Genomic DNA, 27,402 nt, shown 5'->3' on the forward strand with positions numbered 1-27,402 from the left:
CTCCTCTAAACACTTTCAGTACATCACTAAGTGATGCAACTGGATAATTTGTACTCAAGAGTATCAACTACATTTTAGGGTATAAGTTATCTGTATTTTAAGTAACACAACTTACCCAAATATAAAATCTCCCTGGCTCCCAGTACCCAGGTTCTTCCATTAATTTAAAAATTTATAAGGAAATACTTACTGGTAGGTAGTGATGATTATTCCAGGATCATATCATCTATTCTGATCACACAAGTCACAAGGGCACTGTAGAAGCTCATCAACTGAGATAATCTTCCATGAAAAGGAGTATCTCCAATCCCAAATGCTTTGATTTAATGAGCAAAGTCTGATTCAGTACCACAGTTTCCTTCCATAGGTGGCCTTACAAGGCCTTTCATCCCATCCTTTCTTCCCTTCAGGTATGTATGAAAGAGGAAGATGCCATATGTGAGGCTTAGCTTAGCCACTTAACCTCCTGGTTAAGGGTTTTCTTTTGTGTTAAGGTTATGGACTGATACCACTCAATGCACAAACTGAAAATTAGGAAGCTTAATCAGGTATCACAACCATTTTATCTTAAGAATTAAAGAGAAAATTATTTAAATGCATTGCTTATCAGAATTCACCTAGTCCATAATAACTTCAAGACCAGAAAAATCCCAGTCTTCACTTTGATCTCAATAAAATCAACAGGCAAAAAAATGTACAACATACAACAGTACCTCGCAGTTTAATTGCTCTGTGCATTTATTAGCTAATATTAATGCAGCAAGGAGGAAACAATAGCTCACAAACACTCTACACAATTTCACAAGACACATTGCAGGGAAAAAAGTGACTTAGGAAGGATCAACAGTATCCTAGGGTCTTGGTGGACGCATTCCTGGGGGAGGTGGACCTGGGGGGGAAAAAAAAAAGCAAAATTCCATGGGACCATTAGAAAAACATCACGTAAGTATTAAGGGGCCCAGCTGGCACCACTGCACAAAAGTGTAGCCACTCACCTCTAATTCCTGGTGGAGGGGGTCTCATTCCTGGAGGGGGCATGCCTATTGGCGTCCCTCGAGCAGGGGGAAGCCCAATTGGTGGGCCCATGGGTGGTCTCATACCAGGTGGAGGAGCCATAATGCCTAGAGAAGAAAAACGGCAGAGAGAAAGTCCTCATAAATAAGCTCAGCTAAGATGACAGAATAAAATACAAGATAATATTTAAAGAAATGGGCCCAGATACTAAGTAGAGAGTCGAACAATTTTTCCTGGACCATTACCATGTAAGCCATCCCCAACAATAGAGTCCACAGCTTTTCATTAAAAACTACTGTTTAAAAGTGGGAAACATAATCTAAGCAACTAGTTAGGTACTTCGGCTGTTCCTTAGTTCAGTGTCTTCTTAAGAGTATTTTTAGTCCTCACTTCCTCCAGATAAAGTATTTTTTCACATAACTATATATATATATATGCGCCAAATTCTCTTACTTCTCTATAATTTCCTTACCGGGAGGTGGTGTTGCTCGGCCCACAGGAGTGGGTGGGGTCCCCCGTCCTGGTGGGTACTGAGTTGGGGCTCCAGCAATGCTGGCAGTGGCAGCAACTGCAGCAGCCGCTACAGTGCCTCTTCCCTGTGGAGTCATTACCTGAGAAGGCACGGTCAGATACAGTTAAGGTAAGGCACATCCTCTCCTTGTTCAAACACAAAATAATTGGTGGATACCACGGCCTATTAAATATGAAATAATTATAGCAATTTTGTATTTCTCCCATTATTTTCATTTTAAAAATCTTGGCACACTAATACATCCTCCTAAAACCCTACATTCCCTTTTTTAACCTATTAAGTCCTTTCACATTTTCTCAACTCTGGTTTACCCATCCGTATTTCTCCTTACTCACCAATGGTGGTGAGTTCCTCTTATCACGATGGCTCTAATCCTTTCCCCTCCTAATGTGTATTTGTCTTTCAGCACCCTCTGTAACATGCTGCTTACAGAGCATAGGATGTGCACTCAGGCTTTTAAACCTATTCAGCCTCTAGGCACTTTCTCTCGGTAATATAAAACCTTCTAGTTCCTCACCTGTTGGGATGGCCCCCCCAACCCCTCGGACAGGGCCTGCTAATCCAGCAGGAGCTTGGGGAATTGGAACACCAGCTGGCACTCCTCTGCCAGCTGCCCTGCCAACCCCAGGACCTCCTGCAGCTCCAGCAAGTGGTACCCGAGCAATGCCAGTCTGAAACAAGAAAAATTATTTGAAATCAAATGACTTACCAACGTTATGAATAGTCTTATTCCTAAAAGATCACTCTTCCCACTATCTTCCCACACCACCTAGCTTGTATTAATTCTATATTCAAAGGAATAGACAAGTACGCCATGGAGGCATTCAACAGATTAAATGTACATATGTCAAATTTTGAGGAAATATAAATAACCACTCCCACCCTTCTCTAGGTAGTCCCCAGCACATAGAATAATATATCATAAAGTCCTTAATCACCAAATATGGACAAGTCAGCACTGACATTAAGTGCTGGGCACATTTTACTTGACAAATGTATACTATTATTGTGCCTCTTTGTACCCTCATTTAGCAAACATCTTAAATAATGTGATGTCTTCCACATTACTATTCTGTCCTACCCTACAGCTTCCTTACATCTTTGGGGGGGTGGTCCTTCCACAGTCATGGAAACCAAGTTCTCCCCACGTAGTAACACCAGACCCAAAACCCGCTTTTCTTCACGCTCTGGCTGCTTCGCATTCTTTGGCCTATAAATCAAAAGTAAACTTTGTTAAGATAAGTTAGCGATCACTCACTAAAATTTACAGTTAAGTATCAACTAAGACAATAACTGATGGAAGACAATAATTGATGGAAGATATTCATGCTAAGTTATGACAAAACAAAGACAAAATACAAAAACACTAGACTCACTGACATATAAGGGTAAATGGTAAAGCCCTTTTCCTATCAAAATTTTCCAGAATGTTCCTCAGTGTTATATTTCAGCAAGATTAATTTCTTCTTTGTTAAACAGAGATGCAAATTATGTGGCTAAAACTTTTAAGACAAGTAAACTGAAATGTGTTTTCATGTTTACATGGGAAGTAAGTTTTTTAAAATTATTTTTTTAAGTAAATCTGGATGACAGACAGCTAAAATAGTAACAGTAACAGGCAATGATGTCATACCAAATGATAAAGAAAAAAATAAGGCTTTGATAAGAGATGCCTATGCATTTCTGGCCTTACCACTTATTATATAACCATGGGGAATTAAAAACAAATTAAAAAAAAGAGAAACCTTGTGTAGAGTCACAACTGTCGGCAGCAAAAATCATACATTCATGAGGCATATACTACATAATACAGGTAAAAGCAACTGACAGTGCCATTCAACAATCCTCACTAAGTATTATCAGAGAATAATGTGCAGCTTAAAGCATTATGCATGTGCAATTATCTCTATAACTTAGTGAGAAAAGTGAAACAGAAATTAGTATGCCTAAAACTCTCAAATACCTTTAGAATTTTCACTATCATAGGGATTCTTGTATTTTAGGGAAAAATTCTGGATTATTTACACTCACAAAAAAAAAATAACACTGAAACATCCACCATCCTAGAATATCTGAAATAATCCTACTTGGTGTGCGCGGAGGAGACTGAGAATACATGAAAAGGGAAAGATGAGGAATGTTTTTTGCCTGAGAGGAATAGACTTAAGAGTACACCAGACAACTGGTGCTGAGCATCGCCTTTTTCTTCGTATTTAATAAAACCTATGTGAAGTAGGCAAATTAAACGTCTGTACAGTTTATCACTGACTGTTGAAATAAAGTAAATCAAGCCAAGAATCCAGGGTGATGCCTCTCAAGTTCTGCCCCATGATAAAAGCCTGAAACAAAGCCATCTTGAATGTCCAGAGATGATATTACAAGCACCAACTCAACTGCTCTGAATGATAAGTCAACTGGGTGGAAGTAGGATGCCACTAAAATCCACCAATTTCTGTGATCTTATTGCAGATGGTCAACAGTTCCCTGAGAAAGGAAGCTCCCTGGTCACAGGTATAAACCGGGTAGCCTCATGTGGTAAGGCACAAACATAAAGGTTATTCCTGAAGAAATGAAATGGGCAAATCACAAATACAATAAGCAAAGAGGGTTAAGAATGGACACCAAATCAACACTGCACATGATGATTTAGACAAAACAAGGACCATGCAAAGAGGCTAGCAGAACAAATGTTAAAACTAGCCTGGCGTATTCTAATATCCTAACTCCTCAACCATTAAGAACAAATTATTATTCTTACAATTCCTTCAGTCTGAAGAAATGCTACAGAACCTAACCTATCAATAACATTTCATAACTTTTTAAATAAATATAACTTGATACTCTGCTCATACTGTAAGTTCTTTCCGAATTAAGTTCATGAGTATGTTTGCAAACTTAAAACAGTAGTGTAAATACACTGACTTTAAGATGGGGAGACTCTGATCCAATTCAGTGATGGTTTAGGTTAGACAATAGATTAGCCCTGCCACATTTTCCCTCCCTCCTTATCAGTTATCCTCTATCATCCCTTACTCCTATTACCCTCTCCCTCTGTCTCTCACTGTCCAAACCCAAAGTGGTCTTACTTGATCTTTCTGAATTCATCACAATCACAGAGGATCAAGTTCATATGCTTGTCAAAAGCCTTAAAGGTGCCAATGAAGATTCGGCCATCTTGCAAGATACATCTCATTCTATAGTCAATGTGCTGCAGCATCTTGCTGCTCTTTCCCACAGTCTGAAAGGAGTAAGAAAAGTTGTCACTCATCAGCTTGTCTCTCCACCATGTCTTCCCTATTTCTGCATCAATCCAAACTTGGTTTCCTTAACACGTCTTCCTTCACATGTTTTCTCCAAAAATCCCTTCAGTCTCAAGATGCTGGACCAAATTTAGGCCCAGGACTACTATACTCCTCTGTGGAACCTCTACTTCTCAGAATGTCTCCCTATGCAGTTTCCCATCATCCTAACTGTATTTCCCTAACTGTATTTCTTCCCCAACAGATTCACAAACCTAGTTTCATGTTAGTATTCTATCATTCTAATTCCTCTCCTTTCCCAATTTTAATCCCAAATCCCACCATCTTTTAGAACACTCGACCCCATGGCCTATTTCTTTTCCCCTAGACACGTACCCAAACAGTGGGAAATTCCTACCTCCATCAGAAACTCTCCAATTCCCATCAACCCAATGCAAATACAAACTACTATTTAGTTTCCCAAAGACCTTTATCCTACTTATATCACACCCCACATCCCCTCCCATTCAGAACTTGGGTCGGTGTTTCTCAAACTTTCTTCAGTTTCATTTATCCTACTAAGTCACCTTTTAAAAATATTTTTATCCTAAATCACCCACTCCACTGAAAGTTTAATATGTTGATAAATCTGTATCTCTATTTATATACTGTAGTCCTCAGGAAGACCACAAGCTATTGTAAAAATCTAATATTCCTTCCACTTCTCCAAATCAATTTTTGCTGCTTTGAGGTATCTTTCCTGTTGGGAATACATGCTGTAAGTCATTTAAACTTTAACAGAACCACAAAACCGAGTAGTGTATTTTATCTCTACAGACTGTTTATTACTGTATACTTCTCATGCCGTGAATTGCTAAACCCCTCCATTTTTTTTTCCATTTTTAATGTAGACTTTATGTCTATTATAACCTGAGTCTTCCATCTACTAGATTGTCCCTTACTATTGTAAATCAAAATGAAAATTTTCTTCTGTATTTTCTCACATATAAGATCCCCCTTAAGATATTTTCAACCATTTAATCACTACAGTAGAACAACAGACATAGCTCTCCTTCAGCTGATACATCATACAATGAGATACCATCTCTAAAGATTGATTCCTTATTTCTAACATTAAGAACCCAAAGACACCCCACACTCTGGTAAACCATTATATTAGGCCCTTCCAGTACCTTTTCACCCTTCTGTCTTAATATACATCTTACCATGGTTGCTGTTCCACCAAATCCAATGTCCACAGTAAGGTTTCAGGATCCTTAAGACCTAAGGGAAGGCTACAGATAAAGGTATGACGCAGGTTCTCCTATAAACAATGCAAGCTTGGGGCAGAAGCTTCAAACAGTAGATGGAGCCTGCAGAGGAAAGCATGATCTAGCTGCACTGCAATCTACCATGTTTAAAAACAGGCAGACAATTTTTTATGAAAATCATTTTAACAGACATGTTCAAAAGACTTCCCATGTTCTTATACCCACCAAGTGAACACCAAATTTCACTATTCCCTCACCTTAATTCCCCCATTTTATGCACTTAAAATTGACAAAGTTTATGAAAGTTTTGCTTTATGCAGAAATTTTTAAATGTTTCAAAAATTGCTTTTATTTTCCATTCCAAAAACTGATCTTTTTTCTTTCCATTCTTATTTTAGGTAGTGCTTCATTCTCTGGTCCCAAGTCAACACCGTTTCATTGCAATTTCAACATTTTGATATCCTTATGTTTAGCCATCTGAATTACTGTCCTGAGGTAGGTTAAAACTTTTGCTTCCTAGTTAAACCACCTAAATGTTTTCAACCTCAATCTCCCCCGACTCCTCAACCCTGCCAAAAGCATTTCAAAATAATGCCAGATTATCTTTCTTTACCAAGAACCAAATGCATTATCATGTACCTGCTTATGACTTCCTACATTAAAATAGGATACAACTGATACTTGTTTATATGGATATATGGGCAACTTTCTTAGCAATCAAAAAAAACATGCATTATTACAACAGTGTTATTTTTCCCAATATACTAATGAAAATGTTCTTGAGTCTGGAAACCAAATATAGTCAAAACTGGAAAAGGGTCTCAAGCTAATTATACTTATTTGAAAAGTAAACACACAAATTAGACTTGAATGGGAATTTGGCTTTATGCATAAATGTAGCCCCATATCATAAACAAAATCTGATATAATTTTACTTTTAACAATACAGACATTAAAATTGCTGTTTTCAACAGAAACGCTTTTCAAACAGCAATGTACACTGGTTAAGTAAATTATGAATTATTTATTTCAGGATGTGAAAATAAAATCATTTAAATTGTGGGTGTGAACTGTAACATCAAAACAATATTGTATATGTTTTGAGGATACAGTTTTCCGTGTGGAACTACAGGATACTAAATAAGAAGGAAACAGAATAGTATGAAAGAAAGAATTCAGTTAAGGGTGGCAAGATGTAGATGTTGCCCCATAATTATAAAAATCTGATGGCTGTTAAATGCATTTTATGAGAATTTGGAGTATCAGATCGTCTAAAAAAATAAATTCATCATTACTCAGAATATCTCTTAACCTTTCTTCTCCAAATGCAAATTGCCATGCACCATTTGTGCCTTTTTTCTGAAAGACAATCTACCTATATCCTCAACACTGTCCATATTTCTCTAAAATTTATCTTTTTTAAAAAAAAATTACTTATTTGAGAGAGAGAGATCGCACAAGCAGGCGGATGGGAGTGGGGCAAAGGGAAAATCAGACTCCCCACTGAGCAGGGAGCCTGATGTGGGGCTGAACCAAAGTCAGATGCTCAACAGACTGAGCCACCCAGGAGCCCATCCAGCATTTATCTTAACTGACTATAATACCTATACACTTGTTTCTTCTCCCATCTACCTAATTTACGTCTTTAAAGATACAATGACATCAGGGATAACCCCCCTTTTGTAGCATCCAATATTTGTACATGAATTAATGTTTTGCATAAAACTGACATGTAAAGATCTCAAAAGATCTATTCAAATCAGCAGACTAATGTACCCAACCCTCCCCAAATAAATGTAGTTTTTTTTTATTTGAATTCAATTAGCCAATATATGAGTAGTTTAAGGCCTATAATATAGATGTTCTTAATCCTGACAGGATTACTTATGAAGCTGTCTAAATCCTACACTTGTTTATTTTTAAAGTAGCAATTTTCATTTTTTAGCAATTTTTATAATATTGTATCTATGAAGATATAAAGTCTTCAGCAATCCATTGTTAACAGAAAGTAAATTATCTACAGAAATAGAAAAAATACACATAGAAACAGAAAGTAAATTAAATGGTAACCTGAAGTTGGGAGTGGAAACAGGGAATGTATGTAAATGAGCATGAAGGATCTTACTTTGGTAATGCAGCATCTTTAAAGTACCTGACAATGGTTGCAAAAGTCAGTATATTTATGAAAAAATTAGGTGCATTTTATGGTATATAAACTATAAATCAAAAAAGCTGTTTTTAAAATGTAAAATGTCAAGATCTTCACATAATGTACAAAGTTTGTAACATTACTTTTTATATCGCCATTAGTGAAAAAAAATAAAAACAAAAACAAAGAATGCTAACCATTCAACAAGACACTATTACTGGAGTACACACCCTCTACCATCAACAATGGAGACGTACTACCAGACACTGCAATGCAAGACCATGATTATTAGAACAAAAGAAAAAAACAGTAGGGCTAGATTTCAAGAGTTCATTTAAGGGAAAAAAAAATGTAATCACTGAGAAGTTTCTTATGTAAGGATGTAATGGAACCCAGCATCAAATGTGCATTTACAGTGAATTTGTAGTCAGTCACCTTTCCAATAAAAATTTAAAATTCAGAAACAAAATTTTACCTTCAGATGCCAAAAAGATTTGAGTACAGATTTCCCTATCAGCTTCAGTTTAAATGTTCTGTCCCAACTGACATTTCAGTGAACACATAACTATCAGGCTTAATTCGTAGTTTAACTTAAAGAAACCAACAAATCCAAACATTTCCTTTGTATAGTGGAAGGGTAAAAAGGAAAGGCCAGTCGCAGTCCTGTTTCTGTCCATCACCTAACCTGCTGAGTTTATAAACCCTTTCCACATCTACTAGATATTGTTAACCAGTTATCAAGTATAAAAATGTACCTGCAGATGTGAGTCATAACCTAAAGAACTGGGAACACAGACGTGTAATATAATATAAAATATTGTATATAAATAAGAGATATACATTTTACTCACAACTCAGAATAGGGGTTGACTGAAGTGGTTAAGGAAAGACTCTCCTTAACGAATAGGATCTAAGATTTAGAAAGTTATCTCTTATTCCTAAATTTAGTACACAATCATGAACCCTTATAAGGGAAAGGATGTTTCACTTTGGAGATTGATCACATTTATCTCCATAGCAAATGACATCAACATGCTTCATGAAGAAGAGCGTAAGAGCACATCACATTGCACTGATGAATTAGCAGTTATGATAAATCTCCTTACATCAAAAAGCATAAGCAAATAAATGGCCCCCTGACTCAAACATCCTGAGATTCCTCACAAAAGAAGTTCTTAAACTTTTGGAAAGTCTGGACTTTCAAATGATTAAACTTTATAAAAATTTAAGTGAAAAGATAAGATGGTCAAACTTGTCCAAGATACATACAACAAATGAGAAATCATATAATAATGGTAATGCATTAGTGCTCACTCAAATCTGGTAAAATATCACACCCTTCACAGAAAATGTGCAAAAAAGTTTAACAAGTAAAAGGAGAAAACACAATAAATGGAAAAAAGTATTCATCCACAAAGCAATGCCAATTAAAACCACACACACACAAAAAAAAAACAATTTTCCATTTTTGGAACTGTTTATTTATCAAAGAAAAAGACACACAAAGATGGTACTGAGAAACTAACACTAGTAGTAATTATTCTTGATGGCAAACAATGCTTATGATGCTGTCAGAAAGCAATGTAACAAAACATTTAAGAGTCATACTAATGTGTATACCCTACAGTCCACAATTGGATCCTTATCCTAATAAATTTAAGATACCAAATATATCTTTTAAATATAGAATTTATAAAAGCATAGCAAACTAGAAAAAAACAAGGATAAGGAAAAGTAAATCATGAATAAACTATCATTTATTCATTAGAATAATTATCATTATGATGACTAATAAAATGAGGAAACAGTGATATACATTTAAGTGAAATAAATACAAAATAAATTCATTTAAAAGCATGATTCCAACTTAAAAAAAGCAAATGGGGAAAATGAAAGAAAATTCAACCTTATGCTGTGGCTGAAACATGGGTTTTAAAATCTTTGGTTTAACTCCCCATTTTTCTTGTCTATCACTTGGAAGCTTTAGGTTTTTATTGTAAAAAAGGAAACATACCAATTGTTAAAATGTCTTTAAAAACTACCCATCTACATTTATCCTTTAGACATGATTCTTAGACTTGACCCTTATCCCAGAAATTTATCTGGTCCCCTACCCTGTAATGTTCACTTTCATATAACTTCCTTTATAACCCCTTTCTCTTCACCAACTTCTATAGTATCACCAGTCCCCCACTGTCCCAACTTGGTATTTTCATCTTCAAATGTGATTCTCTAAGAAAGATGCCAGAGAACTTTCTTTTAAGGAAGAAGATATATTTCAAGCTTTACCTGCCATTCAATCTGTCACAACTACTCCAATCTGCTGCTGTAGTGACAAATACAGCCACAGACCATACACAAACGAAAGGACATGGCTGTGTGCCAATAAAATTTTCTTTAGGAAAAGTGAGTGGGTCAGATACTTTACTAACCCCTGCTCTAAAATAATCCTAGTAACAAGTGCTGTTTAACTAGCACTTGAAACTAAAATAAAAAATAGTATCAGAAAACCAGATGATCCTATATGAAGATCATAATGTATGACTTAAATATTATACGGGTGCTTGGCTGGCTCAGTTGGTAGAGCATGTGACTCTTGATCATAAGCCCCAGGTAAATAAATAAATAATTATACTTAGGAACTTACAAGAGTATATGAACTACACTGAAGAGCCAAAAAAACTCCTGGTTAAAAAAAAAAAATCTGCTTTTCTCACTTAATCATTTAAAAATGGCCTTACTCTGGGGAATAGCTGGGGACAACGATCAGATTCCACTGTCTGAAATCAATGCCACTGCCCTGCAATCAGCTCCAGGTAATTACTGGAGAATGCTGAATAAAGGATGCAGCAGGGGAGAATTCTCAGAAAATCTGTTTTGTATTTTTTAATTTAAAACTCAAAATAGTGGCTATAAACAGGCCTAATTAATGTGAGTTGAGAGGTAATACACCAAAACAGAAATAAAGAAAATCTAGAACAAAACTCATCAATAGGCTCTGTCTCCTAGTTTCTAAAAAGTATATTAAACCCTTTGCATTACAGGCATTCAAATATTAAAATTTAAAAAAGGTCACATAAAACATTAAAAGACAGACTGTAAATAAATCTACATCACATTGAAAAAATCATGGATAATATTTTTATTACATTGTCAGCTGAATCAAATACATTGATACATTGTCAGCTGATTCAAATACGTTGTTGAAAACAAAAAAGTGAAAAAAGACAAAACAAAAAAAGCAATAATTAGTAAATATGCATGGAAAATTATTTAGTTTATTTGGTTATGAATGTGATGTGTATTTTAATTCAGTAGGCACAAATGATACGTAATTAAAACAACCAATGCAGGTAAAAGTGTATCGTAACTGGCATTCCATTTTTTTCCCATTATTTATTCAGGGTAATGGAGACTAATACTTTGAAATATAATTTAGAAAATGTACCTAAGCTAATATTTCTGATTCAGTTTATTTTCACATCTTCATATCTGAGTAAATGATCCTATCTAATATGTTATGCTTGGCAGTTCACTGAAGCTTTATTGAAACTACCAGGAAAAAGATGAAGTTTCTCACAAAAGGTAATTACAAAACATTCATTAGCAGGATATTCAGCATCCATTTATAATGCAGTATGTTTATATAATATTAATTAGAAAACCAATAGAAATTAGATACAAATAAACTACCTAAAAAGCATGCACTAAAATGACTGGGAAACTAAGTGTCGGGTTAAGACCAAGGTCCTATTGCTTGTTTTTACTTCTTTAATCCTTCTGCAATGTGATTATATGAATTTTTTTATTTAAATTCAATTATGAAATTTTTAAGAAAAAAAATGTATTTTAACGTATCTCAAGTAATTAAGTGACCTCCAAACACACTATTTATTCCTAACCATGACTCAATCAGTTCTAACCTGTTTTTTCACTTGGAAATCAGCTACCTGGATGTTCCAATACTGCTTTAACCACCTCTTGGTGTCTCAGCTAAGAATGCCTGTCTCAGTTCCGCCTGGAAATCCACCACAGGTATTTGCTGCTGCTGAGATCGCCTTGGGTACAGCTGACACCTATGACAAGAGCACAATATGTAAAAATGAATATAAATGAGAACAGATTTTCCTATATGGGTAACAATATGAAAGAAAATGTGTAGACCCTTACATTTAAGGAGAGACTCAATTAGGATCAGAGCTTCCCATTACCTTGTGAAGAGACTGGAAGAAGAAATAGGAGTCTCTGTACATAGAATGTGCAAGGAACAGAAGGATACTTACTACTTTAGGGATACTACCCAAGAAACTTTAAAATAAAAAAAAATTCTTTTGTTTTAAAAAGCCCTGTGGAAAAACCATCAGAACCATATGCATTACTCACTTTCCAATCCTATCTGGAAACAATTCTTTAACCCTTAGCAAGAAGAGGGAGGCATTTGCTAAGGCCATTTCCAGCAAGATATTAAGGCTGTTATCCATACTAAATACTCCAGGGAGTAACGCTAATACGATTATTCAGGACAGGGGCTGGCCAAGCCACAAAGACCAACTATGTGATTAGAGTGTGGGGCCCGTGGTCAACCACATGGTCAATGATTCAATCATGTTTAAATAATGAAACTCTAATAAAAACTCTAGAAGGCAGGGTGCCTGGGTGGCTCAGTTGGTTGAGCGTCTGCCTTCAGCTCAAGTCATGATCCTGGGGTCCTGGGATCTAACCCCATGCTGGGCTCCCGGCTCAGCAGGGAGTCTGCTTCTCCCTCTGCCTCTCCCTCCCCCCTGCTCATGCTCTTTCTCTCTCTCAAATAAATAAATGAAATATAAAAAAAAAAAAACTCTAGAAAGCACCCAAAGTTCTGGTGAGCTTCCTGTTTGGCGATACACATACATTGATGAGCTGAGAGTATTACAACCTAAGGACATGAAGTTATGGATCTTGTCCTATTAAGTCTCTACATTTGCCTTATCCTGACCTGTATCCCCTATAGTAAACTTAATAGTAAGTGTAGTGCTTTTCTTGAGTGCTGTGAAAATTATGGAGCCTGAGGAAATAGTGGAAACCTTAAATCTCTATCCAGATGCTGAGAAGTGCAGGTGGCCTAGAAACTCTGGGGCTTGCAGTTGGTATCTGTTTTGAGGGTAATCTTAGGAGGGACTGTACCCTTAACATGTCAAAACTGCACTAACTCCATTAAGAGTCTTCATTACATTGCTCATGCTTTTTAAATTGTCCCATTTTTATTTAGGTATTCTTAGTTCCAATCCTTTATTACCAAATGGCAACTAAGAGTCTGACCTAATATGGTTCTAAAAGTGTCTCAGAGAAAACAAAAATATATTCCTTGGCCCTCTTAAACTCCTACTGGAGTGTTCCTCTTGGGTTTAACCTGAAACCCAGCTGCATACTAAACTAAAACTGGAGAAAATAAAATGCAGTACATGTAATATTCAGTTCATAAAATGCAGAATATAATTTAGAAAGACATATAAAAGGGTGCATAAAATAGATTCTCCAGAAGACTCTCCAGCCCCAATCTCCAAATTCTCTCAAATTTACAATGCATCAAGAAACAAGAAAGACATTCACCAGCCCCAAAGATCAAAAACTGATTTACTTGATAGATCTATCGGAAGATGGTATAACCATCAATTCCAAGAATAAAAACCAATGAGCTTCTATTAACAATCACTGTTGGTCTGTGAGAGGTTTCATCTGCATCGTTTTGGTTTTTATTCAATTTTGTTTTGTATCTTGGATGGAACATGAATAGCAAATCTTTATTAGCATTAGAACCAGTACCACACAATTAATCAGGAATACTGACTTTTAGCACTTATGGTTTGGGAAAATGTGGGATATTGATGGATTATCATCAAAATAAACAGACTGTTAACTATCCCAATCCTGAGAGAATTCTGAGCATATGTATCAGTATGCAAGGCTTAGCGAGTATCAATACTGCTTACCCATTTTATAATCCACTTACTCTCAAAATGGAGATAAATGACTGGGGAAATTACACTATTTCCCTAACTCAAAACTCCCCTGCCCATTTAGCACCCTGTAGTATTTATACGTAATATAAACAGCAGAGGTCAGGAAATGAACTTATTTCTTCTTTGAACGCAACAAAATGTTTCCATAGCTTTAGACAAGAAAATGACACCTAAAGAGGTCTTAAAGAAAATGAGATTACCTGTTATGCTGGTTCACACTGGTCCTGCATAAGATAAAAGCTCTAACAAAATTTAACTATGACAGAACCATTACCCACTAACAAAAGATCCTCCCCTCAAGAGAACCCCCCATACCTCAATCACAATCTCTAAACAAACTCAAGATACTTCCAGAGATTCTGGGTAAAAATGCCACTTTTAAACGTTTTTAAGTTACAAAAGACATTACCATACAAAAGAAAATTAATATGGCAAAAAGTTTATCATGCAATGAGGGGTACTGAAATGAATTTAATTAATGAAAGAAACCTACGCTTATAATATAGAAGATAATGCAAAACAGTTGAATCAACCTTAATCAGGTAGTACTAACTTATGTTAAATTTTAGTAAAATGCATTTTTTCCCAAATGTGTAGGTGAGTTTTATCAATAAAATTCTACATCCCTCATATTTGATATTTATATAATTTCTGTTTTATGTTACTAAATCACTTCTATGTTTGCAAAATTTTTTATTCATTGACCGAATGCTAATTTATGTATTCACATATATGCTGCATTATTATGTATCTCCTTTATAAGGACAAATTATAGGGGCAACTGGGTGGCTCAGTTAGTTAAGTGGCCAAACTCTTGATTTTGGCTCAGGTCATGATCTCAGGGTTGTGGGGTTGAGCTCTGCTAGGGTGCCATGCTCAGTGGGGAGTTTGCTTGAGATTCTCTCTTGCTCTTCCCCTCTCCCCCCCTCACTTGCACATGGCTGGTGCTCTCTCCCTCTCTCAAATACATAAATCTTTTTTAAAAAAGAACAAATTACACAGAATATCCATTCACAAAATACTTCTTTTAAATTCCCAAAATAAAAATGTAATAAAAGAGTGAGCTCAGAAGAATAAACAAACAGGGAAAATGGGGAAATTGTTGGCTTCACCAGTAATTTAAAATGTGCAACTAAATATATTGCAACTTTACCACGTAAAATGAGCAAATAACAAAAAACAGAAGACAAAATTCTACCCCCACTTTATAACGTCTTTATTATTTTTTTAAGACTTTATTTATTTGACAAAGAAAGATCACAAGTAGGCAAAGAGGCAGGCAGAGAGAGAGGGGAAGCAGGCTCCCTGCTGAGTAGAGAGCCAGATGCAGGGCTGGATCCCAGGACCCTGAGATCATGACCTGAGCCAAAGGCAGACGCTTAACTGACAGAGCCACCCAGGCTCCACTATAACAGTTTTTTTAAAAAGCTTTATATTTGAGGAACTGAAATAAAATGTAAATAATTAATATTAATAAAGAATATTAACTTTCAAATTGACTGCCCTTATCTTTGTTGATAATAGCAAAGAAATGCAAATCAGTAAGCTACTGATAAATGAAATTGTTATTAAACCACCCATATTCTACAATCTGTAAAATAAATGAGGTGGGGTGCCTGGGTGGCTCAGTCATTAAGCATCTGCCTTCGGCTCATCAGGTCATGATCCCAGGGTCCTGGGTTCGAGCCCCACATCGGGCTCCCTGCTCAATGGGAAGCCTGCTTCTCCCTCTCCCACTCCCCCTGCTTGTGTTCCCTCTCTCGCTGTCTTTCTCTCTGTCAAATAAATAAATAAAAATATTTTTAAAATAAATAAATAAAATAAATGAGGTATTTATATGCATTGAAATAGAAAGATCCCCAAGACATATTGTTGCACAACAATAAATCTCGCATATGTAAAGTGATCACAAGTAGGGGCGCCTGGGTGGCTCAGTTTTAAGCCTTGATCCCCAGGTCCTGGGAGGGTCCTGGGATCAAGCCCTGCATTGGGCTCCTTGCTCTGCAGCCCCGCGGGAAGCCTGCTTCTCCCTCTCCCACTCCCCCTGCTTGTGTTCCCTGTCTCGCTGTGTCTCTCTCTGTCAAATAAATAAAAATCTTTAAAAAAAATAAAAATTAAAAAAAGGAGATCGCAAGTATGCCTCTCTCTCTCCCCACTTCCACATGTGCATACACATGAATGAACAGGAAAAGGTCTGAAAATATAGACATCTACATACCTGTGAATTATCTCTAGGGAGGGAAGGGCAATGGTAAGTTGAAGTAGATACTTTCTATCTCAAAGTTAAGTGTTTTATAAAGAGACGATATTCATGTATTTTTAATATTTGTAATTTTGGAAAATAACCAAATAGAACCGCTTTGGGAAAGGGAAAAAAATGATACCCACTGATTCTGTCATGATTTGTGATAATAACAAAATGCAAGATCTAATAAATACTATGTATGTATCATGTAATTAAAAATGTTGGTATATTTTGTATTAAAATCACCCTTCTGGAAACCTAAATTTAAAAGTGCGTGGGGGTGCCTGGGTGGCTCAGTTGGTTAGGTGTCTGACTCTTGATTTTGGCTTCAATCAGGATCTGGGGTCCTGGGATGGAGCCCTGCATCAGGCTCCATGCTTGGTGGGGAATCTGCTGCAGATTCTCTCTCTCTCCCCCTCTGCCCCTCCCCCAGCTTGATCTCACACTCTCTCTCTCCCTAAAAGGAATAATTAAATCTTTAAAAAATTAAAAAAAAATAAAAGTGTACCTCTGTGTAGATATCCTATGTAAAGAGAGGAACAAATGTATACATTTCAAGTTATTTTTTTTAAGATTTTATTTATTTATTTATTTGAGAGAGAGAGCATGAGTGAGAGAGCAGAAGCAGCAGAGGGAGAGGGAGAAGCAGGCTCCCCACTGAGCAGGGAGCCCGATGAGGAGCTAGATCCCAGGACTCTGGGATCATCACCAGAGCAGAAGGCAGTCGCTTAACCAACTGAGCCACCCAGGTGCTCCACATTTCAAGTTTTTTTTTTTTTTTAAAGATTTTATTTATTTGACAGAGAGAGAGACAGCGAGAGCAGGAACACAAGCAGGGGGAGTGGGAGAGGGAGAAGCAGGCCTCCCGCCAAGCAGGGAGCCCGACGCGGGGCTCGATCCCAGGACCCGGGGATCATGACCTGAGCTGAAGGCAGACGCTTAACGAATGAGTCACCCAGGTGCCCCCACATTTCAAGTTTTTAATTGGATAAATGTATTAACCAAAAATAAAAATCTGAATAATGCAGCATATGTGTGAATACATAAATTAGCATTCGGTCAATGAATAAAAAATTTTGCAAACATAGAAGTGATTTAGTAACATAAAACAGAAATTATATAAATATCAAATTTGAGGGATGTAGAATTTTATTGATAAAACTCACCTACACATTTGGGAAAAAATGGATTTTACTAAAATTTAACATAAGTTAGTACTACCTGATTAAGGTTGATTCAGCTGTTTTGCATTATCTTCTATATTATAAGCATAGGTTTCTTTCATTAATTAAATTCATTTCAGTACCCCTCATTGCATGATACTCTCTTCAACTTTGAACAAGAATTCTAAACTAAATTGATTCTCAACCCAGACTATACTCACTCTTGGTTGCTCAGTGAGGCTGTCCTTCTACGTTTGACTTGGACTTCCACCTCTGGTACGTGCTGTTCCGTAGTCCGTCTCAGGTGTAAGCGGTCCCTGAAGCAGAAAGAGAAATTTATTTTGTAAGACTTCATCAACTTTAAAATAACCACTTATTTAAAGGCTGTATTTATTTTTAAATATTTTATTTATTTATTTGCGAGAGAGAGAGCAAGTGAAAGAGCATAAGCAGGGTGAAGGGCAGAGGGAGAAGCAGACTCCTCACTGGGCACGGAGCCTGATGTGGGATTTGATCCCTGGACTCCAGGACCATGACCCGAGCTGAAGCCTTGGCTTAACTGACTGAGGCACCAAGGCGCCCCTGAAGGCTGTATGTAGAACTATATTAATATAATGGAGTTTTTAAAGTGCTTATAATATAATTAAAACAAGGTACAATAGTAATGTAAGTCAATTGTATCTCAGTAAAAATGGTAGAAAAGAAACATGGCAAAATTTTAATGAAAATATCCTCCAATAGTCAGGATCTATCCTAAAACCACTTTCTCCCTTTTGAAACCCCTAACATCAGGTCACTTGGGTGTCTCAGTCAGCTGAGCATCTGACTCTCCGTTTGGGCTCAGGTCATGATCTCAGGTTGGTGAGATGGAGCCCCATGTTGGGCTCTGTGCTCAGCAGGCAGTCGGCTTGAGTTTCTCTCCCCCCCCCCCTCCCCCCACTCATAAACACCCTTTTTCTCTCCCTCCCTCCCTCTCAAACAAATAAATTTGTAAAAAAAAAAAGAAAAGAAAAAAGAAGCGCCCTGGGGGTGCCTGGATGGCTCAGTTGGTTGGGTGTCTGCCTTCGGCTCAGGTCATGGGATTGGGCCCCACATCAGGCTCCATGTTCAGTGGGGAACCTGCTTCTCCCTCTGCTGCTCCCCGTGCTTGTTCTCTCTCTCTCTGTGCCAAATAAATAAGTAAAATCTTAAAAAAAAAGAAAAAGCTCCCTAACATCAGAAAACTGGGGGGGGGGGGGTGGGATATATCAGAGAATTAAGCAAAAAGAAAATATTTCCACTTATTTTTATATTATGCAGACATAAAGCTATACATTTACAGAGATATACTTATATGCACTAACCTACTACCCATACCTACATACCCTCAAAAAATAGATGGTTTGGTTAGATTCCAAAACTGGTTTGAAATATTTTTAAAGATATTTTTAATTTATTTGAGAGAGCAAGCGGGAGCGGCGGGGGGCAGGGGAGGGAGGTAGGCAGAGGGAGAGGGAGAAGCAGATTCCCTCTGAGAAGGGAGTCGGACGAAGGGCTTGATCCCAGGACCCTGAGATCATGACCTGAGTTGAAGGCAGAGGCTTAACTGACTGAGCCACCCATGTGTCCCTGGTTTGAAAATATTTTATTAGGACAGATCTTCTAGTATAATGGAATAAAGCATAAAGTTTAAATTATAAAATTTCTACTTAAGCAACCTCCTGTGCAAATGTTGTTTTCCTAGGATTTGTAAAACAAGAAATAAAAGGGATGCTTAAACAAAAAATAAATACATAAAACCAACATAGCTACCACCACCTTATGATCTGCAGAACAGCTCACAAAATGGCTGCTCAAGGGATCTGAGCATGTAATCTCCCACCTGGGTCATCCACGTTAGAAACTACAGGAACCACTCTTACAACTGCAATTTAACAATGCTAATCAGAGAGGATAGAAGAAAAGCAGTTTACAAAAATCATGCAATGTAATATTTCCAGGGCAGAATTCATTTTTTAAAATATTTTATTTATTTATTTGACAGAGCGCGAGCACAAGTAGGCAGAGCAGTAGACAGAGGGAGAGGGAGAAACAGGCTCCCCGCTGAGCAGAGAGCCCAACATGGGGCTGGATCCCAGGACCCTGAGATCACAACCTGAGCTGAAGGCAGCCACTTCACCGACTGAGCCACCTAGGCTCCCCTCCCTCCACTCCAGGGCAGAATTCAAGGAAGCATCCCCAAAACTCATTCTTTGAACCCTTGCTATCAAATTCATGTTAGATTATGCAAAATAACCCAATCAAATAGCTTTCCAATAAACCCAAGTTGCTTTACTGCTTCAAAAACTTTAGTGTTTCAATCAAGCATTAGAAATCATTTAAGGGGCGCCTGGGTGGCTCAGATGGTTAAGCGTCTGCCTTCGGCTCAGGTCATGATCCCAGGGTCCTGGGATAGAGCTCCGCACTGGGCTCCTTGCTCAGCGGGAAGCCTGCTTCTCCCTCTCCTTCTACTGCTCCCCCTGCTTGTGCTCTCTCGCTCTCTCTGTCAAATAAATAAATAAAATCTTAAAAAAAAAAAAGAAATCATTTAAAAATCACAAATGTACATAACAGATTTTTAAATCATAAAAGTATGTAATTTGCTAATCTCCTTGACCTTTGATTAGGCAATGGTTTCCTAGATACCTGAAGTACCAGAGAAAGGAATCCATAAATTGGATTTCATCAAAAGTAAAATACGTATTTGCTTCAAAGGACACTATTAAGAAAGTGAAAATGTAACTGGCCAAATGGGAGAAAATATCTGCAATTCACACAGTTCAAAAACGCTTACAACTCAATAATAAAATGAAAAAACTCCACTTAACAATGGGTGAAAGATTGGAACAGATTACTTTCCACAGACATACAAATTTATATCAGCACAAAAAAAGGTTTTTAATATCAGTATAGTCATTAGGGAAATGCAAATAAAAACTACAAACTTACTACTTCACACCTCTGGAGTGGAGGAGGAGGTGGAGAAACTGGTAGTGGGAATGTGAAATGGTGTAGCCTCTGACACTGCCTAAAAATGTGAACCACATAGTTTAGCATTTGACACTAATTCAACTCCTAGAGGAAGTAAAATATATGTGCTGCCGAAGTGAACACCAAGAGGGAGTAAAAAAAAACAAAATCATATAAACTTGAGTGTGAATGTTCCTAGCAGCTTTAATCTTAAGAGCCAAAAAGCAGAAACAACCCAAAGTACAACCACTAAAAAATGGATAAACCAAATATGGTGCAGTATGGTATATTCAATACAATGGAATGTCATTCAGTGCCAAAATGGAATGAAGTATTTATCGATGAAACATGGCTTCACAAATATATTTGTTAATATTATATTAAAATTATACAATAAAAAGAACTATCATAGACCTCTATGTCATAGACCATCAATTATGATTAATCTAATAGTATAATTGAAAATACCGCATTACCAAAAAATAAAAATAAATAAAAATCTTCAGTTCCTTTATCCCTTCATAGCAGTTGCGCAGTATGAAAAAGTCTGAGTTCATGGGAGAAATTAAACAGCACACAAAATTATTCAATTTTCTAAATCCATTTTTAAAGCTACATGTATGGGGTGCCTAGGTGGCTCAGTCATTACACGTCTGCCTTCAGCTCAGGTCATGATCCCAGGATCCTGGAATCGAGCCCCGCATCGGGCTCCCCGCTCTGTGGGAAGCCTGCTTCTCCCTCTCCCCCTTCCCTGCTTGTGCTCCCTCTCTCACTGTGTCTCTCTCTGTCAAATAAACAAAATCTTTAAAAGAAACTTAAAGCTTCATGTAAAATCAAGGAGCAGCACTGTTTTCACAATATAGGAAGTTTGTTCTAAATATACATACATGTGGGTTTATAATCTTCCTACTGCATTCACAACCTAGAAACCAGCTTTCAGAAAATAAGCATTTAAAGGAAAAATAGAGGGCGCCTGGGTGGCTCAGTTGGTTAAGCAACTGCCTTCGGCTCAGGTCATGATCCTGGAGTCCCGGGATCGAGTCCCACATCCGGCTCCCTGCTCAGCAGGGCGTCTGCTTCTCCCTCTGACCCTCCCCCTTCTCATGCTCTCTCTATCTCATTCTCTCTCTCAAATAAATAAATAAAATCTTAAAAAAAAAAAAATAAATAAAGGAAAAATAGAGAGGTGCCTGGCTGACTCATTCAATGAAGCATGCAACTCTTGATCTCAGGGTTGTGGGTTCAAGCCCCACATTGGGTGTAGAGATTACTTAAAAATAAAATCTTAAACAAATAAGTAAACAATAAAGGAAAAAAAGATGGGGTTTGTTGGCTCAGTCGGTGGAGCATGTGACTCGATTTCAGGGTTGTGAGTTCAAGCCCCACACTGGGCATAGAACATACTTTAAAAAGTTAATGGAAAAAGTTGTATGTGCACAATGTTAATTTTTTTGCTCCAAAATTACTTTCATTAAAAAAATAATACTAATTTGGAAATACAATGAGAAGCAACAAGGATGAGATCACACAATGTTTTTCCAAATAGCCTAACATTCTGTCAAATATATAATATCCCTTACATCCTGCCCAAAAAACCTAATAAAAATTCAACTACTAAGATCTCAAGAATGAAAAATAAAAAAAGAAAATGTGAGGTAATCTCAGTCTACAGATCTTCCCATAATCATGAGAAAATCACTGCCTCTAAACCAAAACCTGTCGAACCATCAAAAAGAAATTTCTAAGCCAGCCAGCATTCAGGAACTAGAAGGCAAAAGAAATGACTCCCTTATACAACCTTTGTTAGTGAGAGAGACAACCTTAACCATCAACAACTCTTAAGCTTTCTGGATCTGGGCCACACAAGTGGAAGGGGCAAAGGAGACCAGCAATAAAATCCTAATGTACACTGAAGAAAGACAAAAAATCTCATTGTCCCTGTCATGTTGAGTCAATACTCATACCCTGCTTAATTCAAGGATTCTTTCTAAATATAGCTAAGTAGCAGAGTACAATGTCAAAGTAAGAGATTGAACTCAAAATGGATTAAAGACCTAAATGTGAGACCTGAAACCATAAAACTCCTTAAAGAAAATAAAAGCAGTAATTTATTAGATGTTGGCCTTAGCAAAATTTTCCTATAGAGGTCTCCTCTGGCAAGAGAAACAAAAACAATTAAACTATAGGGTCTACATGAAAATAAAAAGCTTTTGCACAGCAATGGACACACCAACAAAAAACAGGCAACCTACTGAATGGGAGAAAATATTTGCAAATGATATATCTGATAAGGGGTTAACGTAATGTAATGTATCTGATAATTTAATGTATCTGATAAGGGGTTAGTATATAAATAACATACACACACATGCCCACACACACACACACACAAATAAAAAAATCCCATTAAAAATGGGCAGAGGAACTGAACAGACATTTTTTTTCAAAGATATATAGAGCGCCAACAGATACATGAGAAGACGCTCAATATCACTAATCATCAGGAAAATGCAAATCAATACCACAGTCAGATATCACCTCATACCAGTCAGAATGGCTAGTATCAAAAAGACAAGAAATAACTCTTTGTAAGGATGTGGAAAAAAGAAACTCATGCACTCTTGGTAGAAATGTAAACTGGTCCAATCACTGTGGAAAACAGTATATAGGTTCCTCAAAAAATTAAAAACAGAAATAGCACATGATCCAGTAATTCCACTTCTGATCATTTACCCAAAGAAAACAAAAGCACTAATTCAAAAACATACATGTACTCCTGGGTTGACTGTAGCATTATGTATAATAGCCAAGATAGTAAAGCAACTATCCATGTGTCTGTCAATAGATGAATGGATAAAGATGCAGTATATAAATACAATATTACTCAGCTATAAAAAAAAATTTGCCATTTTTGACAAGATGGATGCACCGAAAGGGTATTATGCTAAGTGAAATAAGTCAGAGAAATTCAAGTACCTTATTATTTCACTTATATGTGGAATCAAAAAAAAAAAAGAAGAAGAAGAAACAAAAAAACAAACAGAAACAGACACCCAAAAGAACAGAGATGAAACTGGTGGTTACCAGAGGGGAGAATGGGGAGGAGGGGCAAAACAGGTGAAGGGGAGTGGGAGGTACAAGCTTCCAGATATGTAATGAGTAAGTCAGGGGAATGCAATAGAGAATATAGTCAATGATATGTATTTCAACAGCACTGTATGGTGACAGAGGGTAACTACACTTATGAACACTGCACAACATAGAGAGTTGTTGAATCACTACGCTGTGCACTTGGAACTAATGAAGCATTGTGTGTCAACAAAACTCCAATTAAAAAAAAGAGTAACTTTGAGGCCTTGACATCTTAAATGTGGAATTTTTAAAAAACAAATCTGAGCACATTCAGAGGAAAGGGCAGGAATAAAGATGTAGCATCACCACATATGGGGAAAGTATTTCAGTAATGAGACATGTGACAGATGCACTGGGCAAACCAATATAATACAAAATAATCTGAATAAACCCAAACCAGACAGTACCTTGCCTTAGATAGCAATACAACAATCCCTGGACTGTTTCCTTGCACTAAACCACAGAAAGGGTTCACACTGCCTCGTCATTTTCAAAAAGCCCTGCTACTAAGCCAAATATTCAGTGGGCAGGGCAGAGACCTTGAAACCTCAGAGGTCTTTCCAAAGGGATCCGCCATATTGAGGTCCTGAGTCTCCGTGAAAAACTACAAAATGGCTGATCAGGATAATACACGCTCATTTTGCAAATAGCCAAAATGATCAGAAGTTAAGGCAAAATATAATTCTTTGAAGCAGTATGTGTATACAAGTAGGAAAAAATGAGCAAACCGTAAGTATCACAGAATTCCAGCCTCCTGCTATTTCTAAAACTACTCAAAAGAAAATTCCACAACAAAGCTTTCCAAGTCTTCTGGGTTTATGTTTTCCTTAATTACATTCCAATTTAGCACAACCATATTGTTTGTGATAGAGAGGAAAAAAAAAAGGCAAGCCCATCAACATTCTGCAAAGTCCTTGAAAATGGTCCCCTTCAAAGGTGGAATACAGAACACTGGAATAGTTACTTTCTTAATTATATTTTCTCACCAAATTTTCATAGTAGGTCCAACTTCAAAATGATGGGTCAAAAGCATCACTTTAAAAACCTGACTAGGGCAAGAATTCCCTAATCCAACATATACTTACAGCCGTCTAGCATTCTACTTTTCTGATTCTCTGCTCTGCTCCCCTTCAGCAAAGAAAACTTACAGGTCTCAGCTCCTAAAAACCCTACAGGAGCCCTGATCCCCGATTTAAGGAAACGATATATAAAGGCCGCATCACAAAAACAACATCCACAGATTAAGAAATACGACACTCTTAAAGGTGATGCAGTTGTGCAATTATCGAATCTGTAAAGTGGAAATCAAATGTAATAAGGGGTTTTCTAAAGGGTTACTGAATCCCCTTTGAATATTAAGAGACCGCTCATAATACAACCTAGGGAATCTATAAAAATGAAAAGGTGGACCTCTGTAAGTCAGAAAACATTTAAAATCAGCACCATTGATAGAGGCTGCCTTAAGTAAAAGCACTGTGGATCATGGGATGACTTCGCCTTTCTTGCCCTGCCTGCAGGCCCCCATCTCTCCCTTCTGCGGCGCAACAGAAAAGTAGGGGCACAGCATGGCTGCCAGTCTAGGCAGGCATAGAACATACAAATCCTTTGCCCCGTTGCCCCCTCCACTCCAATGTGGCCTTATGGGCAAGGGGTGGCCCAAGGTACAAGCTCAGCAAATCCACGTCTTCCTTCCCTCCATGCACTGCAGCACAAGAGGGCAGGAGCAGCCGTTACAGCAGACAGGTGAAGGGGGGGGTAGCTGCCAGCCCCACCAAGCGGATGCTGCGCAAACCCCCTCCCCTGATGCCCGCCCCATTGCCGGGCGGAGACAGTGTCTTCCCAGTTGCGCCTGCGCACCCAAAATCCCGCACCCTTCCCCACTGCGGCACTTTGGGGAGGGGCAGCTTGCCCACGTTGCTGGCCTCCTCCCCTCAGCACTGCGCTTTGAAGGTGCCGCCGAAATTGCCGCCTGGGAGAAGCTGCATAGACTACCCTTCCCCCACTGCGGCACTGGGGGAGGGGTAGGCTGCCCCCAACCCTGTCACGCCTGCGCAGATCCGCACATCTGCAGCGGCAGCCATCTTTGGCGAGCCGCACAATGGTCGTGACGCGGCAGCGGACCGCTGAAAACCTTATTCCGAATACAGGAAAAATCAGTGCAAATAAGACACGCCTCTGCAGTGTTACATCCCAGAACCTGGTACGACTCTCACAAGTTCATAAAGCAAACTCTGCATACCATATCCCTAATCTTACACCAAAACCACAAAAGCGAGGAATTATGAAGGAGTAAAATATCTAAAGACAAACATTTGTGCAGCTATCCCTTCAGATGAGTAATGGATAGGTTCGCCCTAATATAAACTCTTTAGACTGCCTCAGATTAGAGAACAAATGAACGGTCTCCCCTTTCCCTCAAACTAAGGGTTGTGGACCACTCGCTGCCCCTTCCACCAGCCCACTACCAGACTACAGATCCACTGCCTTCGCCGCCTTTTACTGCGTTCATTCAACCACCACCATGGCGGCCACTCTTCCAAGGTTCCCACACACCACCATGACTGCCCCCACCACCACCTGATCGCCCCTCCCGTCACCACCGTCATGGCTGCCTCACCGCCCCCACACATACCGTATCCAAGGTGGGTCACCCCTTTCACCGTGCCACCCTCTTTGTAGCACCCTCACGGTGGCCTCCCTGCTACCCCCCTCCCAAACACCACCATGGCAGCCACCCCCACTGCCCCTTACCACCTCCGCCCCTCCCTACCACCACCATGACGGTCACTTTGCTGCCTCCCCCCAAACCATGGCCACCATGATCACCTTGCTAGTCACCCTGCCATCTCTTCCGTATCACTGCCACAGTGGCCACCTTGTTGACCCCCAAACCACCAGCACGGCCACCGTGGCTACCCCCTCACTACCATCACAACCAAGAACAGCCTACCCTCTACTCCCTCCCACCACCACCATGGCGGACACCATTGCTACAACATGATCACATCATAGTGGACACCTCACCCTAAAGACCCCTCCTTATCACCACTTCAGCCACCCTGCTACCCCCAGATACCACAGTCACCAATACCCGATGCCCTACCCTGTCACCCCCTCCTTGGTACTGTGGATTCCCCACTGATCCCACCCCATCGTACCTTCCCCTGCCTTTCGCACCACAGCCATCACAATATACCCTCCTCAACCACAGTCATGGCCTCATATCTCAAGGACAAAGGGCCACTCTAGAATGGATCTGATGGGACACAATACAGTGGCGTATACCGGCTGCAATATGACACGGCACGGTCAGAGTATCGTCCAAGGAGGTCCAACCAATCCCCAAACCTTCAAAAGTGTACCATTCAATTCTCTAGAACAACGAACTTTAGAGCCAGATTCCCACTATATACAACAATACTTTAAATTCTAGGAACTTGGAACACTGAACAAACAAAAATGACTATTCCTCAGGCTGTCTCTAAGGGAAGAGATCCACACAGCTAACCTGGCCCGCTCCATCGCGCTGCTAGCCGCTCCTCAGTACAGACCGTCAGGCATCTCCGGCGACCACTCCACTCTGCGCTTGAGTCACTGCAGCAACACTAACTAATCGCACCAGTTCCACATGCGCATGCGCAGCAAACCTCCCCTCCGGCTTTGGCTGCGC

The 27,402-nt window shown here is 38.5% G+C and overlaps 2 protein-coding genes across 5 annotated transcripts; both read right to left on the bottom strand.

Annotated features, from left to right (window-relative positions):
- Nucleotides 1-716: 716 nt before the first annotated feature.
- Nucleotides 717-12,182, bottom strand: SNRPN (small nuclear ribonucleoprotein polypeptide N). Its single transcript, XM_044918343.1, is given in 9 exon segments — nt 717-889; nt 996-1,121; nt 1,487-1,625; nt 2,064-2,081; nt 2,083-2,217; nt 2,636-2,756; nt 4,633-4,784; nt 6,012-6,158; nt 12,129-12,182. Coding segments are annotated over 8 exon segments (732 nt in total). The 5' UTR covers nt 6,015-6,158; nt 12,129-12,182; the 3' UTR covers nt 717-851.
- On the bottom strand, nt 11,205-27,365 carry SNURF (SNRPN upstream open reading frame). Of its 4 annotated transcripts, none has more exons than XM_021680479.1 (4): nt 27,241-27,365; nt 17,834-17,929; nt 12,129-12,281; nt 11,205-11,391 (listed from the first exon to the last, which is right to left on the bottom strand). In XM_021680479.1, exons 1-3 carry the CDS (start codon nt 27,252-27,254, stop codon nt 12,176-12,178), a joined length of 216 nt encoding a protein of 71 aa, XP_021536154.1. In that variant the 5' UTR covers nt 27,255-27,365; the 3' UTR covers nt 11,205-11,391; nt 12,129-12,175. The 4 variants fall into 4 exon arrangements, with proteins under 4 accessions (XP_021536154.1, XP_044774280.1, XP_021536156.1 ...); XM_044918345.1 differs by having other exon boundaries at nt 11,336-11,362; nt 27,241-27,329; XM_021680481.1 differs by having other exon boundaries at nt 11,339-11,391; nt 12,156-12,281; nt 27,241-27,329.
- Nucleotides 27,366-27,402: the final 37 nt, after the last annotated feature.

Source organism: Neomonachus schauinslandi, chromosome 9 (assembly GCF_002201575.2).
Source record: "Neomonachus schauinslandi chromosome 9, ASM220157v2, whole genome shotgun sequence".
NCBI classification, from domain to species: domain Eukaryota; kingdom Metazoa; phylum Chordata; class Mammalia; order Carnivora; family Phocidae; genus Neomonachus; species Neomonachus schauinslandi.

What these genes read in the sequence shown, in the direction of transcription:
- SNURF (XM_021680479.1), bottom strand. An exon ending in GCCTCACTGAGCAACCAAGA is followed by an intron (nt 12,282 to 17,833) that starts GTGAGTATAGTC and finishes CTCTTGTCATAG; the next exon opens with GTGTCAGCTGTACCCAAGGC.